The following is a 13,243-nucleotide window of genomic DNA, read 5'->3' on the forward strand; positions in this document are numbered from 1 at the left end:
CAGCGGCAGCAGGCGGTCCGATGAACGCGCTGTCTTTCGCCCGGCAGCAGCTGCTCCTGCTGCTGCTGCCGCTTCCGCGCTTTTCGGCTTAAGCCAGGGAACGGCGCCTCTCCGGCGAGGCGCCGGGGCGCAGGGGCAGTGCCAAACAAAAGGCAAACCAAAAAAAATCAAATGAGTGAATGGCGAGGATTGTTATAAGAATGTTAGCCGTGGCTTGGGAGCGAATCCGCCCACGGTATGACGATGGCAGCACACCGCCGGCTTTGTGTCCCGGGCAGCCTGTAAAGGTCTCGCGGCAGCCCATCGAGCTGAGCAGACGAGCCAACGCGCATGCGGCCTAACGCTCCTGCATCAGTCTCGGTGTGGTGTGTGGTGTTGTAGTGTGCAGCTGACAGTCACCTCAGTCAGTTCACTCGTGACACCTTGGGTTTGCAGCGTGACCTTCTGCCGGCGAGACTTTAGCGAATTAAGGTGGGCTCACAGTGATTGCTATGTGCAGTCCAACGTATATTTTCAAACGTGCAAAAAATTGGTACCATGACGCTGGCACACAATGACCTGCGCCGGCAAATCACATCACGGGATATTTAACGTCCACTGTAAAGTATACGGCATGCAGTGTGTTTACAGTTAATACAGCCGCAGCATTAACCAGAGTGGCCGCTGGATTCGAGCTGCAAACGTCTGCAACAAGCGGCGAACGCTTATCGATAGGCCATGTCATCACCCAAGAATGATGTTCTTTACATTAGACACTTTGGGAATGTGGCTTTGACCCAGGCCTCCCCGAGGTTGAATCATCCTAAAATTAACGACCGATGCAATGAGTGAATGTTCACCCTCGGGGGACAAACGCAGCTCCGTGTGCTCGGTACACCACCAATTCTTCCCTGTGCGGAGCTTAACAGATACTCACAAACACCATCTATATATGTACCCTATGTATAAGCACGCACACACACTTACAAAATATAGAAAAGCCACTTGGAATATTAATTGTCTACGTTTTTCATCGCAGCGACAATTTTGAAGGTGTGTTCACTTGATTATTCTCCCATCGATGTCTTTCCCCGTGCCTGGTAATTCTGTTACTGCGTTGAGCGACGGGAAGAGAAGGACGCGGATGAGAGAACACAACGCAGATGCAAGACAATTAGGACTCTGAAGAGGAGTGATTGGGCTATGGTGGGACACGTGGACAAAAGGGATGATGGCAGATGGTCAAGTATCATGGTGAAGTGGGCATCCAAGGAATGGAACGCGCCCGAGGGGACGTGCACTGAGGAGATGGAGCGATACAATCAGCCCGTGGGAGATCGCGACTCCATACGGACGTGGTCTTTGTTGGGCAGACAGGGAGTTCAATGGTAGATGTAGGAGATACACTCTGCTGATTGACAAGGCATTGACAGTGGCTGCGACTTGGGGGAGATGCTGATAGCCATTTCACGGGGCAATAGTGCTCAGCAACTGTAATCAGAATCAGGCTACAACAGCATTCACAGAATAACAGGCGAGTGGTTACATTGTGTATCGATGCAGTATTGTTTTGTGAGTCACTTTTAAGCAAGTTGTACAGAACTGGTTCATGAAATTCATATAGCCATTGGCTTTAGGTATCTAACTGTATATCATATGGATAGGAATTAAGCAGCTACTATCAATCAACGTCTCAGTTGTAAATCCAGCTGCTGGTTTCAGATGAAGTGAGTGGGAACTGCTCATGTCCTCGGAGAATGCTCGCAGTGGGCATGAGCCCACACGGAGACCCACAGACTCACACAGAGACCCATATGCTCAAACAGAGACCAATATACTCACACAGAGACCAATACACTCACAGAGACATACAAACTCACACAGAGACCCACAGACTCACACAGAGACCCATAGACTCACACTTAGACCCACAAACTCACACAGAGATCCATTTACTCACACAGAAACCCATACACTCACACGGAGTTTCACAGACTCACACAGAGACCCATACACTCACACGGAGTTTCACACACTCACACAGAGACCCATATACTTATTGTGTTTTCCCCGTTTGTTGCGGTGCAGCAGTCGCATTTGGGAGATTATTATATTAACATTGGTAGAGAAGGTGATGGCACCTGTCGTGACCCGTTCAGATACGTTGCGGGGCAGACAGCCTCGCTGGTGACTATGCACTGTGCAACTTTCCCTGCCCGTATTCCAGCCTTTGCATTCACACCTGCTCTGTAATGAGCGTCCCAAGCTGTCGTCTGATCCTGGAACGAACATCCAGCCCCACTGGCAGAAAGAGATGAGTCCAAGTGCAAATCATAAATAGGTGATTAGGAGTGTGGTGATGACCACCCGGAACACAAACCATCGTAACTAACATTATAAATCACGTTGCTTTGTCACTCGACTGTAGAATAAAGGCCTCCGCATGCCGCGGGAGTCTCCTGTTCATACTTCGCCGCCCTGGGCGGCAGGGTGTTGGTGAAGCGGTGGCGAGGTGGATGAGGTGATAGGGGGTTTGGGGGGATGGAACGGTCCGGTTCCGATATTACTCGCCACTGTTGTTAGCTGTGGCCCGGAATTGAACTCAGGCCACGGTCTCTGATGACAGCACCAGGTGACACAGAGCGTCGATTGGGCAGCACGTGCCAGGACGGCGGGGGGTGTCTAAATCCCTCTAATGGCCCATGCGTGCCTACACGCTGGAAGAGATATGACGACCATTGACATTTTGTACAGAATTAATTTAAAATCCTTGCACACATCCTCAAACGTATCGTACGCGGCAGATAGGGGTGCTGGTTTTTGGCACGGAGAAAGACGCGGTCTCAGAGATGATTGAAGCGACGGGTGAAGCACGCATTGGTGTAGCCGCATTGGTGTGTGTCGTGAGTGATGGATCGACGGATGCACGGATGCAAAGTTTGTGCATCCCCAAGGGGGGCAGGATTTGATGCGTGGGGCGGGGGGGGATTGCTGAGACTGCAGGCGCTAGGGACCTGGGGTAAAGATGAGGGAGGGGAGGGAGGGAGAGAGGGAGGGAGGGAGGGGAGGGGAGGGGAGGGAGGGAGGTAGGGGAGTCAGCTGCCACACGGCCGCTGCTTGAAGAACGCTAATGAACCCACGCACGCTGGCAGCTGTGCCTGCCATAGCCAATACCTGGCGATGGAGGGAGGGAGGATGTTGGCTTGGTGAATAGATGGGAGGGGGTGGCAGGAGGACTGGGGGGGGGCAGTAGGATTGGCCAGCGGTGGTGGTGGCCCATTGGGCGTCCTCATCAGTAATTCGTTTGATGCCCCACACATTTTAGATTTATAAACTCCGAGTGGGATGACGGTGGAGATGTGGACACGCGCTATACGGCCATTTATATCTGTGAAATACTGCCCTTGCATTATTATATTGATAAGAGATCAACATGTCGTAATGTACGAGAAATGTGGACAAAAGATAGAGGTTTCACGAGATGAGAGCGACACAGATGACACAGCAATGAAGTGCCACGAGAGAGATGGAGTAGACGAGAGGCAGACGTCGCGAGATGAGAGAGAGAGAAAGAGAGTTAGAGCTGTAGACGAGTTACAGACGGCCAATTGGCTTTGTGTGTTTATTAGGATCTGAAGTTATAGCTCATATTTTGGTGCATCTCTATTTGCTTGTTCCATGGATGCGATGCGGGCCCCCTCCCGTCCTCGGGTCGCTCGGGGCCACGAGGGCTTCGTGGCGACGGCCTGACGCAGCGGCGAGTGGCTGAGCCGTGCACAGAGCGAGTGGCTGAGCCGTGCACACGAAGACAAAAGGCGAATGGCTCACCGAGAACGGAGCCAGCGGTCATGCTTGCGAATGATTGTGATAACAGGCGGGGGGGGCGGTCTGGTGAATTACGGTGTTTTGAAAAGGAGCAGGTGTCAGGCTGCGGGTCCACTTTGTGTCCAGCATCTCTCTCTCGCTTTCTCTGCAGACTGGTTTGGCACGTGTGTGTCGCAGAAGCGATGTCCATGTCTGTACGGTTTTGTTTGTTTTGTTACAGCCCCTCTTGTCAACCCACTGCTGGGTTACGGCCTCCTCCCCGCGACATTTCGGTCATGGGGTTTGTTTGATCATACTTCACCACGCTGGTCGTTTGGGCTTCGGTTAAAGGGGCTCTGCATTTTAATTGTTCCTTAATGACCAGGGCACATGTGACAGATGCTGGCCGCCTAACATTTTGATTGCTCATTATACGAGCACTCATTTACATGTAGTATATAAACTAAATGTCCTGCAAATGATGTCCCTTTTATTCAATCTGAATGGAGTCCATTGAGTTGTATACTGCGTATCTGGACACTGCATGTATCTGTATAGGCTGGTAATACATGTGGTGCTCAACGACAAATGAGGTCATGTGTAGGTGCTAGCTGGACTATTACATCTAAAGATCGTGAGAGATGGCGACGGTTTGCGGATGTCTTCATCCAGCAGTGGAATGACCATGGCTGATGAAGATGCCTCATCTCCCTCGGCATGCCATGTACTACGGCGGACAACGTCGCACAGCTGATGGGCTGGGGACTGAGGTGTAGGCGGTTCTGTGAACAGGTCGGATATGTATGTATGCTAAACTTATTTCGCACCGTACGTTGTCAAGCATGCTAATCGGGGGAATGACAATAAACTAAGCGCAAAAAGCAGTTCTAAAGAAATGCATTTTGTATCTCGATGTAAAAGTACATGGATCCAGTGGCTTCCTAATATCGCAAGGAAGACCGTTCCAGACGGCCGCAGAAGCGCATCTGAAAGCGCCACGCGATGCGGTGACCACCGCCTTCGTTTGATAGTGAGAAAAAATCCGCTGCGAGGATGAGCGGAGTTCTCGCGATGGTGGTTCATGCTCCTTGACGAGATCAGCGAGGTGTCGTGGTTCACTTGTGGCAAGCGCGTTGTGTCTAATGAGTGCGACCTCACAGTGTGTCCGTTCAGCAACCGGAAGCCAAGGATATGTGAACATCTCAAGAGAATGAACGTCCCACCATGACATATGTTCATTGCACGTGTGCGCGTATGTGCTGCATATTCCTATTGTTCAGTTCTTCTCCTGTTTTAGCTGGCGGCCAAGTCACGAGCCTCTGCCAGTGCCCCCCCCCCCCCCACGGGCACGTCATTCAATCCAGGGATTAAATATTTCACAGCGCGATATGACGGGAGGGATGGAGGTGCTGATTTCGATGGAGTCTTTTTGTCTCCATCATCTTGGGCAGTATCTGCTCGGGCTCGTGGCGCGTGGGGGGTCGGGCAGCGGAGAGGGCAGGCGGCACGTGAGTTAAGTGTTGGGGGTTGGGACGGGGCGAGGTCTCTGCGGGATCTGCTGCTCTACTAGAGCGGTCTATTGAAAATAAAATCTATTGATTTTATTTCTCTCCCCCCCCCCATCCCTCCCCTCCCCTCCCTCTTTGTCTGCCTCGACTCAGAGCAGCAGCACCACGAAGGCGGCGGCGGCGGGGGCTCGTGCCAGGGCGAGCGGCGCTTTGTACGCCTCGTTAATGCGCCGATTACAATTGCACAAAAACCGTGAAACGTGGGCTGAGGCGTTGTCTGTGTGTCTGTGTGTCTGTCTGTGTGTGTGTCTGTGTGTCTGTCTGTGTATATGTCTGTGTGTCTGTCTGTGTGTGTCTGTGTGTCTGTCTGTGTGTCTGTCTGTGTGTGTGCCTGTGTGTCTGTCTGTGTGTCTGTCTGTGTGTCTCTCTGTGTGTCTGTCTGTCTGTGTGTCTGTCTGACTGTGTGTGTGTCTGTGTGTCTGTCTAACTGTGTGTGTGTCTGTGTGTGGAATGGGTGAGGTGGGGAGCGTTGGTGCAGCAGTCAGCGCGCTGCGCTACGAACCCGGCCACGCGAGTTCGATTCCCGCTCACGGCCAACGCCGGTGACGATTATCTGAACTGGTCCTGGGCCTCCCCTATGTCGACTCAGCCTCAAATTAGTACAGAACCTTGTGCTATGTGTAAACGTCGCCACTAGGGAGACAAAGGCGGCCGGGCGTGGTGCTCGCCATCCACCCCCTCGTGTACCGTCCCAGGCCTTTATAGGTGCTCGCTTACAGCACTTGCCCCAACAGTCTGTTAAGGTTATACGGGGGATCTTTGTCTTCGACTTTCTTGGATGGGTGAGGTCTCTCTCTGTCTCACCCTGGAACCGTGAGTTCACGAGCCTCGCATGTCGAATGCTGAGATTGAACAAAGAGGCCTCAATGAACACATTTCCACGTACACCCCTGTAATGCCTGTTACAGTGTACACGTCAATTAGCGTGCGAGTGTGTATGTATGTATATACTCTGTAATATGCGAGCGGGGAGCGGTCGTTTAGTGGTGAGCGCACTGCGTTATGAACCCAGCGACACGAGTTCGATTCCCGCTCACCAGTGGGGATTATCTTAACCCTGTCCTGTGCCTCATCTAGGTCGACTCAGCCTCAAATGAATACTTGGTGCGGTGTGTAAACACAATCACTGGGGAGACGGGCGGCTTTCCGGCCTTCGTAGGTGCTCGATAACAGCAATGGCCCCATTTAGTTAAGGCTTAAACGGGTGATCTTTGTCTTTGTAATATGCTATGCATGTCATCTCTTGTGCGTATTTGCTACATGTACTCTGCAATGTGTGCTATAAACCCAGCGACCTTGGTTCAATTCCCGACGACGGCTAACATCAGTGGCGAAGTGATGTTTGAACGAGTCCTGGGCAACCCTTAGGTTTACTGGGCCTTACATTAGCACCTTGGTGTGGTCTGTGTAAAACATCAGCACTGTGGGGACAGAGGACAGCCGAGCGTGGTGGTGCTGGCCACACCACCGCTTCCAGCGCCGTGTCAGCCTCACGAGGTGCTCGTGAACGGCACTTGCCTTCAGTCTGTGTAGGTCGTACGGGGAATTTATTTTATTTTATTTTTTGCCCGTAATTCGTGAACAATAGGTGCTGACTGCCAGTATTCGCCCCGGCAGTCTATGATGATAATCATCAGTGTATATAAGTGCATGTAATATATTTTTTTTCATTCAACTCAGGTTAAATTGGGGGAATTGTGAATCAAATTGCAGTACAATATACACGTGCAATTGCATGCGATTTGAAGAGACAATATGCCAATAGAGATAATACCATGATCAACATCAGCGCTCAGTGACCCAATCAATGCAGCAGAATGCAAAGGACACGGATGCTACGGGGCATCCACGAGTCTCGCTCCCTCTGCCACAATGCGCACACAGTGTCCCTGCTGAGCGCTAGAATCAATTGCCTCTCGCCTGCGTGTCCCGACATCTGCTGAGTTTCAGTCCGCTAAGGGAGCCCCCGTTTTGTGTTGCGGGCATCTCGCCCTCGCCGTAGCAAACAAACTAACAAACAAACAAAAAACCTTGAGACGAAAGACCACGTCGTTGTGACATGCGTCGCGGTCTTTGAATGTGTCTGCCGGGTATCCGGGCGTTCTGTTTAACAACAGCGGTGCGTTGTAAAAGCCCGCACACAAACGGTGTTTAACTATTAGCGACGCGAGCCGGGCATGGTGGCAGCCGACCGCGTTGGAGAGCTTTAGAAAGCTGAGGGCTGGTGGATCTCGCACGGACGTGCGAGGCTGCGAAACGTCGCTGCCTTGCGAGGTGGCCGAGCGATGGCAGCACAGCAAGCGGGTCGTGGACGTGCCCGTTAGTACCTCTGGTCCCTAAACACCCGTGTGTGTATGCACGGTGGGGTTTCTCTTATTGAATTGAATGATGACGTCACCCTGCTGCTGCTGCTGCTCTATTTAAGACCGGGAGCAAGAGGAGAGCCGCACCATTCTGGCGAATCGCCCGATGAAGCTGGATCTAATTACCAGCGAAACGTCGTACTACTCAGATTTTAAATGATGTTGATTCGCTCTTCAGCGCACCGGTGGGCTAAAGAAGTGAATTATTTTGCCCTTTGCAAACGTGACACATTTTCTACTGTTTGGCCGTGTCGGGTGGTGGAGGGTTACGACACATTTATAAATAACGCGATCTAACCCAAAAACCTTTATTATGAATAATATTGGTCGCGAAAGCCGACGTGTTAAACTGGGTTTTCTCTGGTTACTCCATCTTCCTACTCCCCTACGCAAACCACTGATTAAAAAACATGCCACTGCAAAACCCTCCTGAATAAGAGTCTTGGGACTCGTTAAGGCTTTCTTCGAGAGAGACCAATGCCATTATTATGAAATGCATGTTTGTGTGTGTGCTGTGTCGCCGTCATCATCGCCACCAGCTGTTGTCTATACAACTGCCAGATGAAGGCCTCCCCACACGCCGTCGCCACCCCTCTACGGGCCCAGTGCGCGCTGCCACCCGTCTCACTCCTGCGCCATGGACTGATGTCGTCACTCCGTCTCCGTGGCGGTCGTCCTCTTGTGGACACATTCTCTCTCTCCTTGGGCTGCAATTCCGTAACCAAGCCTCGTCCATCGCCCCCCACGTAACAGGCGTCCAGCATCGTGCCCTGCCGTGCCGAAGCCCGTTTACTCTTCATAGATTGTCAATATGTCACCGCCGATTTATGGTCTGCGACATGCTACGTGGGTCTGCAGAAATGTCATTGCTTCAACGGGAAGCTGGCTGTGAATGAATACGACTGGTCGATGGGACCGCACAAAATGCGTGTAAATCGTAACGTCACGCACGTGACATTTGGCACACGCACGCGCAACATTTCACGCAGCTTCCCCCGTCGCTCTTTCCATGCCTCTTGCCCCAGGAAAGTTTGCGTGATTGGGGGGTGCCTACCCCCTCCCCCCCCAGGCCGGCCCCGGTGCGCCTTGAAGGCGATTGAGTACGAGACAAAGACGCGAGCGCGTGTGCAATACACGTCAAGAGAGAAACGTCTTCAATCAATGGACGCGATCATTGTCAGCCGTGACACGCGCAGGGGAAACCCGGGGGCACTGCGACAAAGGGATTGGGTGGCGCAAAAGGTGAAAGGATGCCAACGTGACGGAGCTTGTTTAAAGCGTGGGACCCTTGGCTTGGGCGACTAAGCGAGAGCTATAGGCACTGTGCCTAGTGTTGACGAAGGGCAACATGGATCTGTATGCAGTGTACGACAAACAATTTTGATTTAAAATGTGTCCATGAAATGAGTGTTGTCAAAAACAAACGAAGCACAGCCAGGTGCATCACTTACTCAGGTGAAAAGCGATCAGACGTAAATACAGCAATAATCAACATCCAATAAATAAATGACGCATTGTAAGACCACCAAGGCAGAGATAGAGCCACCACAGCAATGCGTGTAAGTGTTGCGGTAACAGAAATTTCAGAGTAACAGAATCGAACATGCATAAGGGATTGTGTCATGAATCAGTGGGTGGAAAATGCCGATATAACTAACATCACACACACAAATGTAGACTTGTAAACGCGTTCAAGTGGCCTCTTATAAATACTCATTTAAGACCACAATTGTGGTCATGGCACATTTTGCACTCTGCTGTTAAAACTTTTTCATCGTCTCTAAATTTACAACCAAAAATTTCCTTCATTTATCCAGAACAACGTCACTGTGTTTCGTAACCTTTCAGGATTCTTTGCTTGTGATAGTTTGCCAATATTGTATTTTTTATTTGTTACATATGGGAGGAAACTGGAGTGGCTGGAGAAAACCTCCCAAAACAAGGAGACAACCCTTAAGAGCAAATACAAGTCACCCGCGCACGTGCTGCTGTTGCCCTCTGGCAGCATGCCCGAAGGCCATTGCGTCTGGCACATTGCATCTCAGTCTCAGCGTCGTCCACCAACTCCACCTCCAAGTTGGTGGACTGTGGCAGGAAGCGCGAGGCTGAAGCCAGGCAAGCGACGGCGCAGGGCTCCGGGGAGGCAAAGGGCCTCGGATTCATGGAACCAATCGGGGTGTGAATCATACATCAGCTCAAATTTAATTTCGAATAAACCTAATAACTGATGGACATTAATAGGCCAATTCATCCCCCTCAACTTGATCTTGTCCGCATTTAAATTCTCACACCTCTACATCTTCGATGTGGTTTTTTTGTCTACGTTGCTATTATCTTAATTTCGTCTTTGTCTAATGACCACTATATATCTATTCTGTCATCTCGCTCGGGTTTAATTAATTGCATAGTGGGGGGTGTGGGGGGTGCCAATGAGCCCGCACCCACCCCCACTGTGCAGGAGGAGTGCAGCCTTGGTGTGCGCCACCACTCACCACTCCCGGCGAGACAAATTGCATCGCGTCGAAAACAAAAACAAAGAAGCGTTCACGCCTCAACCATGACACCGGCGCCCGGAGTGCACCATGTGCTCTCTCTCTCACTCACCCACACACTTACACACACACACTCAACACACACACACTCACTCACACACTCACTCATACACTCACTCACACACTCACACACTTACTCACTCACACTCACATACACACTCACTCACATACACACACACTCACTCACATACTCACACACACTCACTCACACATACACATACACTCACATACACACACTCACTTACACACTCACTCACACACACGCACACACTTACTCACACACTCACACTCACTCACACACACTCACACACTCACTCACTCACACACTCACTCCACACTCACGTACCTCCCGTACAGAGGCCACCTTCCGAGGAGCAGAGACTTCCATTCCCTGGGAGCGCCTCTGGCACGGCGAGCCCGGCGAGGCGGGCGGGTGCGCACATGGCGAGGATGGCGAGGGCGATGACGCCGACTTTGACGCTGGCGGTGATGAGAGCCAGACGAGACGCACCCCTCCGATGCATGTCCTCCGACAGCTGCTATATCAATGGGCTGAGCCTTCAAAAATAAATGCGTGTGTGTTGTTTTTCCTCTCTCTCACACTCACGCGTGGCCTCCGCGTGAACTTTATGGCCCCAACGTGCGGGGCAGACACCGCACGCGTTTAATTGAGTGCGCACAGAGAGAGAAGGAGAGGGGTAGAGAACTCGAGGAAAATGTGACGAGGGTGTGACTCGTTTTGGCTCGAGGTAACAGAAATAATCAAACAAGACCCCCTCGGTGGATAATTAACTCCCCGACGTCCGCGTTTCTTCTTCCATTAACACCGAGGTGGCTCTCAGGCTTGTGACACGAAGACGCTCCACGGCATCCCGACACACACACGGCGCTCTGCTCCGCCACGCGGCACGGTTCTGCGCGTAGCGGTGGCGAGCGCCTCGATAACGCTGCGAGAGCGAGTTCTGTGCCTCTGATCCATCATCCACCCATCCCATGTCAAAGCCACAAACCTCAACCCCCTCCTCCTCCCACACGCGCCACCCTGCCCCACTCATCAGCCCCCGCCTCCCACGTCCCAGCCTCCCTCCCTCCCCCCCGTCCTCTTCCAGCCGACAAATCCCCTCGCCCTCCCTCCTCCCCAAAGTAAAATTCATTCCCAATCCCATTCTCCCCACCCACCCACTCACTCACCCCAAGCCTCTGCTCACTCATTACCTTGTGTATATACATACGATGTGTGTGTGTGCATACATTGGGCTGCTGTATACGTGTGTTGTGATATGTAACGCCACAACTGGAATGTAAACCTCTTTCGAGATTAAATGTGTCACATCTGCCGGATGAATGATGACAGCGCAGGATCGTGAGAGGTGGCGGTAGATTAGGGAGGCCTTCATCCAGCTGTGGATTGACCATGGCTGGTGATGACGTGTCATCTCCTAGTCACGCCATGCACGGCCCATTGTCACGTATCCGACTCGCTGAGGTATAGACGGACACGTGGCAAGGTCGGATATGCGAATCTCGGTCTTAAATGACAGCTACATTGTGCATGCACTGGGCACAGGCGATTCATTGGTCGCGTCCGGATTATGTGACGGAAAGACATGAGACGTTGTACCGTCGAGTGGACTGCAAGGATGTCCATCCTAACCCCCAATCTGTCCCTCACCGCTGCATCGCAGTCCACTCCTCTCCTGTATCCGCACCCTCCAGGGAAGCGCAGTGGAGCTCTGTGTTGTGTGTGGGGTGGTGGTGGCGGTGGGGGAGGGAACGTCGCTTTATCCACACATCTGCCCGATGCTTTCAAACGCTCCAACATTCGAATAAGTGGTGGCTGCTGGTCGGTGCAAATGTCTTGCCCAAAAAAATAGGGTTTTTTAATTCCAAATGCTCCACTTAATGCAACGGGTTGACAGAGAATACGCTTCTGTCGTGGACATGGGCTATATTTGTCGTCTTCGTAGACGCCATGAGACTGTTTGCATCACTCACGCCGAGTCCGCGGTGACAAAGAGCAATATCCCCTACCCCACCTCTCGTCCCCCTGCACAGTCGCACACGCCTCTGCGTTCCACCCACACACAAAGCGCGCTACCACACCCGTCATCATCATCATCGTCGTCGTCGGCAGCCAGGACACATCACTCGAGAGTGAGCGGTAAATATAGTCACACTTTTGTTTTTGATATTAGCTAAGATCCCTCTATTTGGCTTGGATTTCATTGGCTTCTGCGGCTAAATTACGTCCGTGAGCAACCCATTAGAGCTGGTATAATATGCACAGACGGGTGATGTGGGGTGGGGGTTGGCATCACGGCAAACTCGCAGCCTTTGTCTCCCCGGCGCTGATGTTGACACTCAGAAGATATCTAATCCAGAAGGCGCCCAGGCCAGATTCAAATACTAATTGCCACTGGTCTACGTGGCTAAGATCTGAACACTGAGATGGGGGTGTCGTGATCTCACTGCCATTTGAATGGCCACTTGACATCAACACAAAAGACAAAAAAACCCTACAGGGTACAGACTGTTGAGGCAAGTGCCGGCACAGCAACACAAGGGGGGTTTGTTTGGCTAACACCACTTCTGACCGCCTTTGTCTCCCCAGTGCTAATGCTTAAGCATGGCACATATTAATGCTGAGTCGACCCAGGGGAGGCTGCGATTTGGTTCATATAATGAGCCAAGAATTGAACTCAGGTGACCGGGCTCAAAGCAGAATATGCCAACCACGACATCACTGCTCCACCTACAAACCAAAGACAAAGATCCCTCGTGTAGCCTACCTAGAGACTGTTGGGGTTAGTGCTGTTAACGAGCACCTATGACGGCCAGCAGAGCACACAAGGGGTTGCTGTGGCCAGCACCACACAAAACACAAAGATCCCTCGTGTAGCCTTAGCAGACTGTTGGGGCACCGCGCACACGCATGCACACGCTATACGCAGGCTGCTCGTTTGAATGTTCCATGTAA

The 13,243-nt window shown here is 51.8% G+C and overlaps 1 protein-coding gene across 5 annotated transcripts in view; it reads right to left on the bottom strand.

The window, feature by feature from the left end:
• Positions 1–11,247, bottom strand: part of LOC133361266 (cysteine-rich motor neuron 1 protein-like) — a 43,213-nt gene extending 31,966 nt beyond the window's left edge. For all 5 annotated transcript variants that reach the window (XM_061580220.1, XM_061580194.1, XM_061580202.1 and 2 more), the window contains exon 1: positions 10,613–11,247. In XM_061580220.1, coding sequence (XP_061436204.1) covers positions 10,613–10,790 — 178 coding nt within the window. In that variant the 5' untranslated portion in view covers positions 10,791–11,247. The remainder of the gene's footprint in view (positions 1–10,612) is intronic.
• Between the last annotated feature and the right edge of the window lie 1,996 nt (positions 11,248–13,243).

The sequence above is a fragment of the Lethenteron reissneri genome, chromosome 8, assembly GCF_015708825.2.
Source record: "Lethenteron reissneri isolate LAM-NWPU_2019-01 chromosome 8, ASM1570882v1, whole genome shotgun sequence".
Taxonomy (NCBI): domain Eukaryota; kingdom Metazoa; phylum Chordata; class Hyperoartia; order Petromyzontiformes; family Petromyzontidae; genus Lethenteron; species Lethenteron reissneri.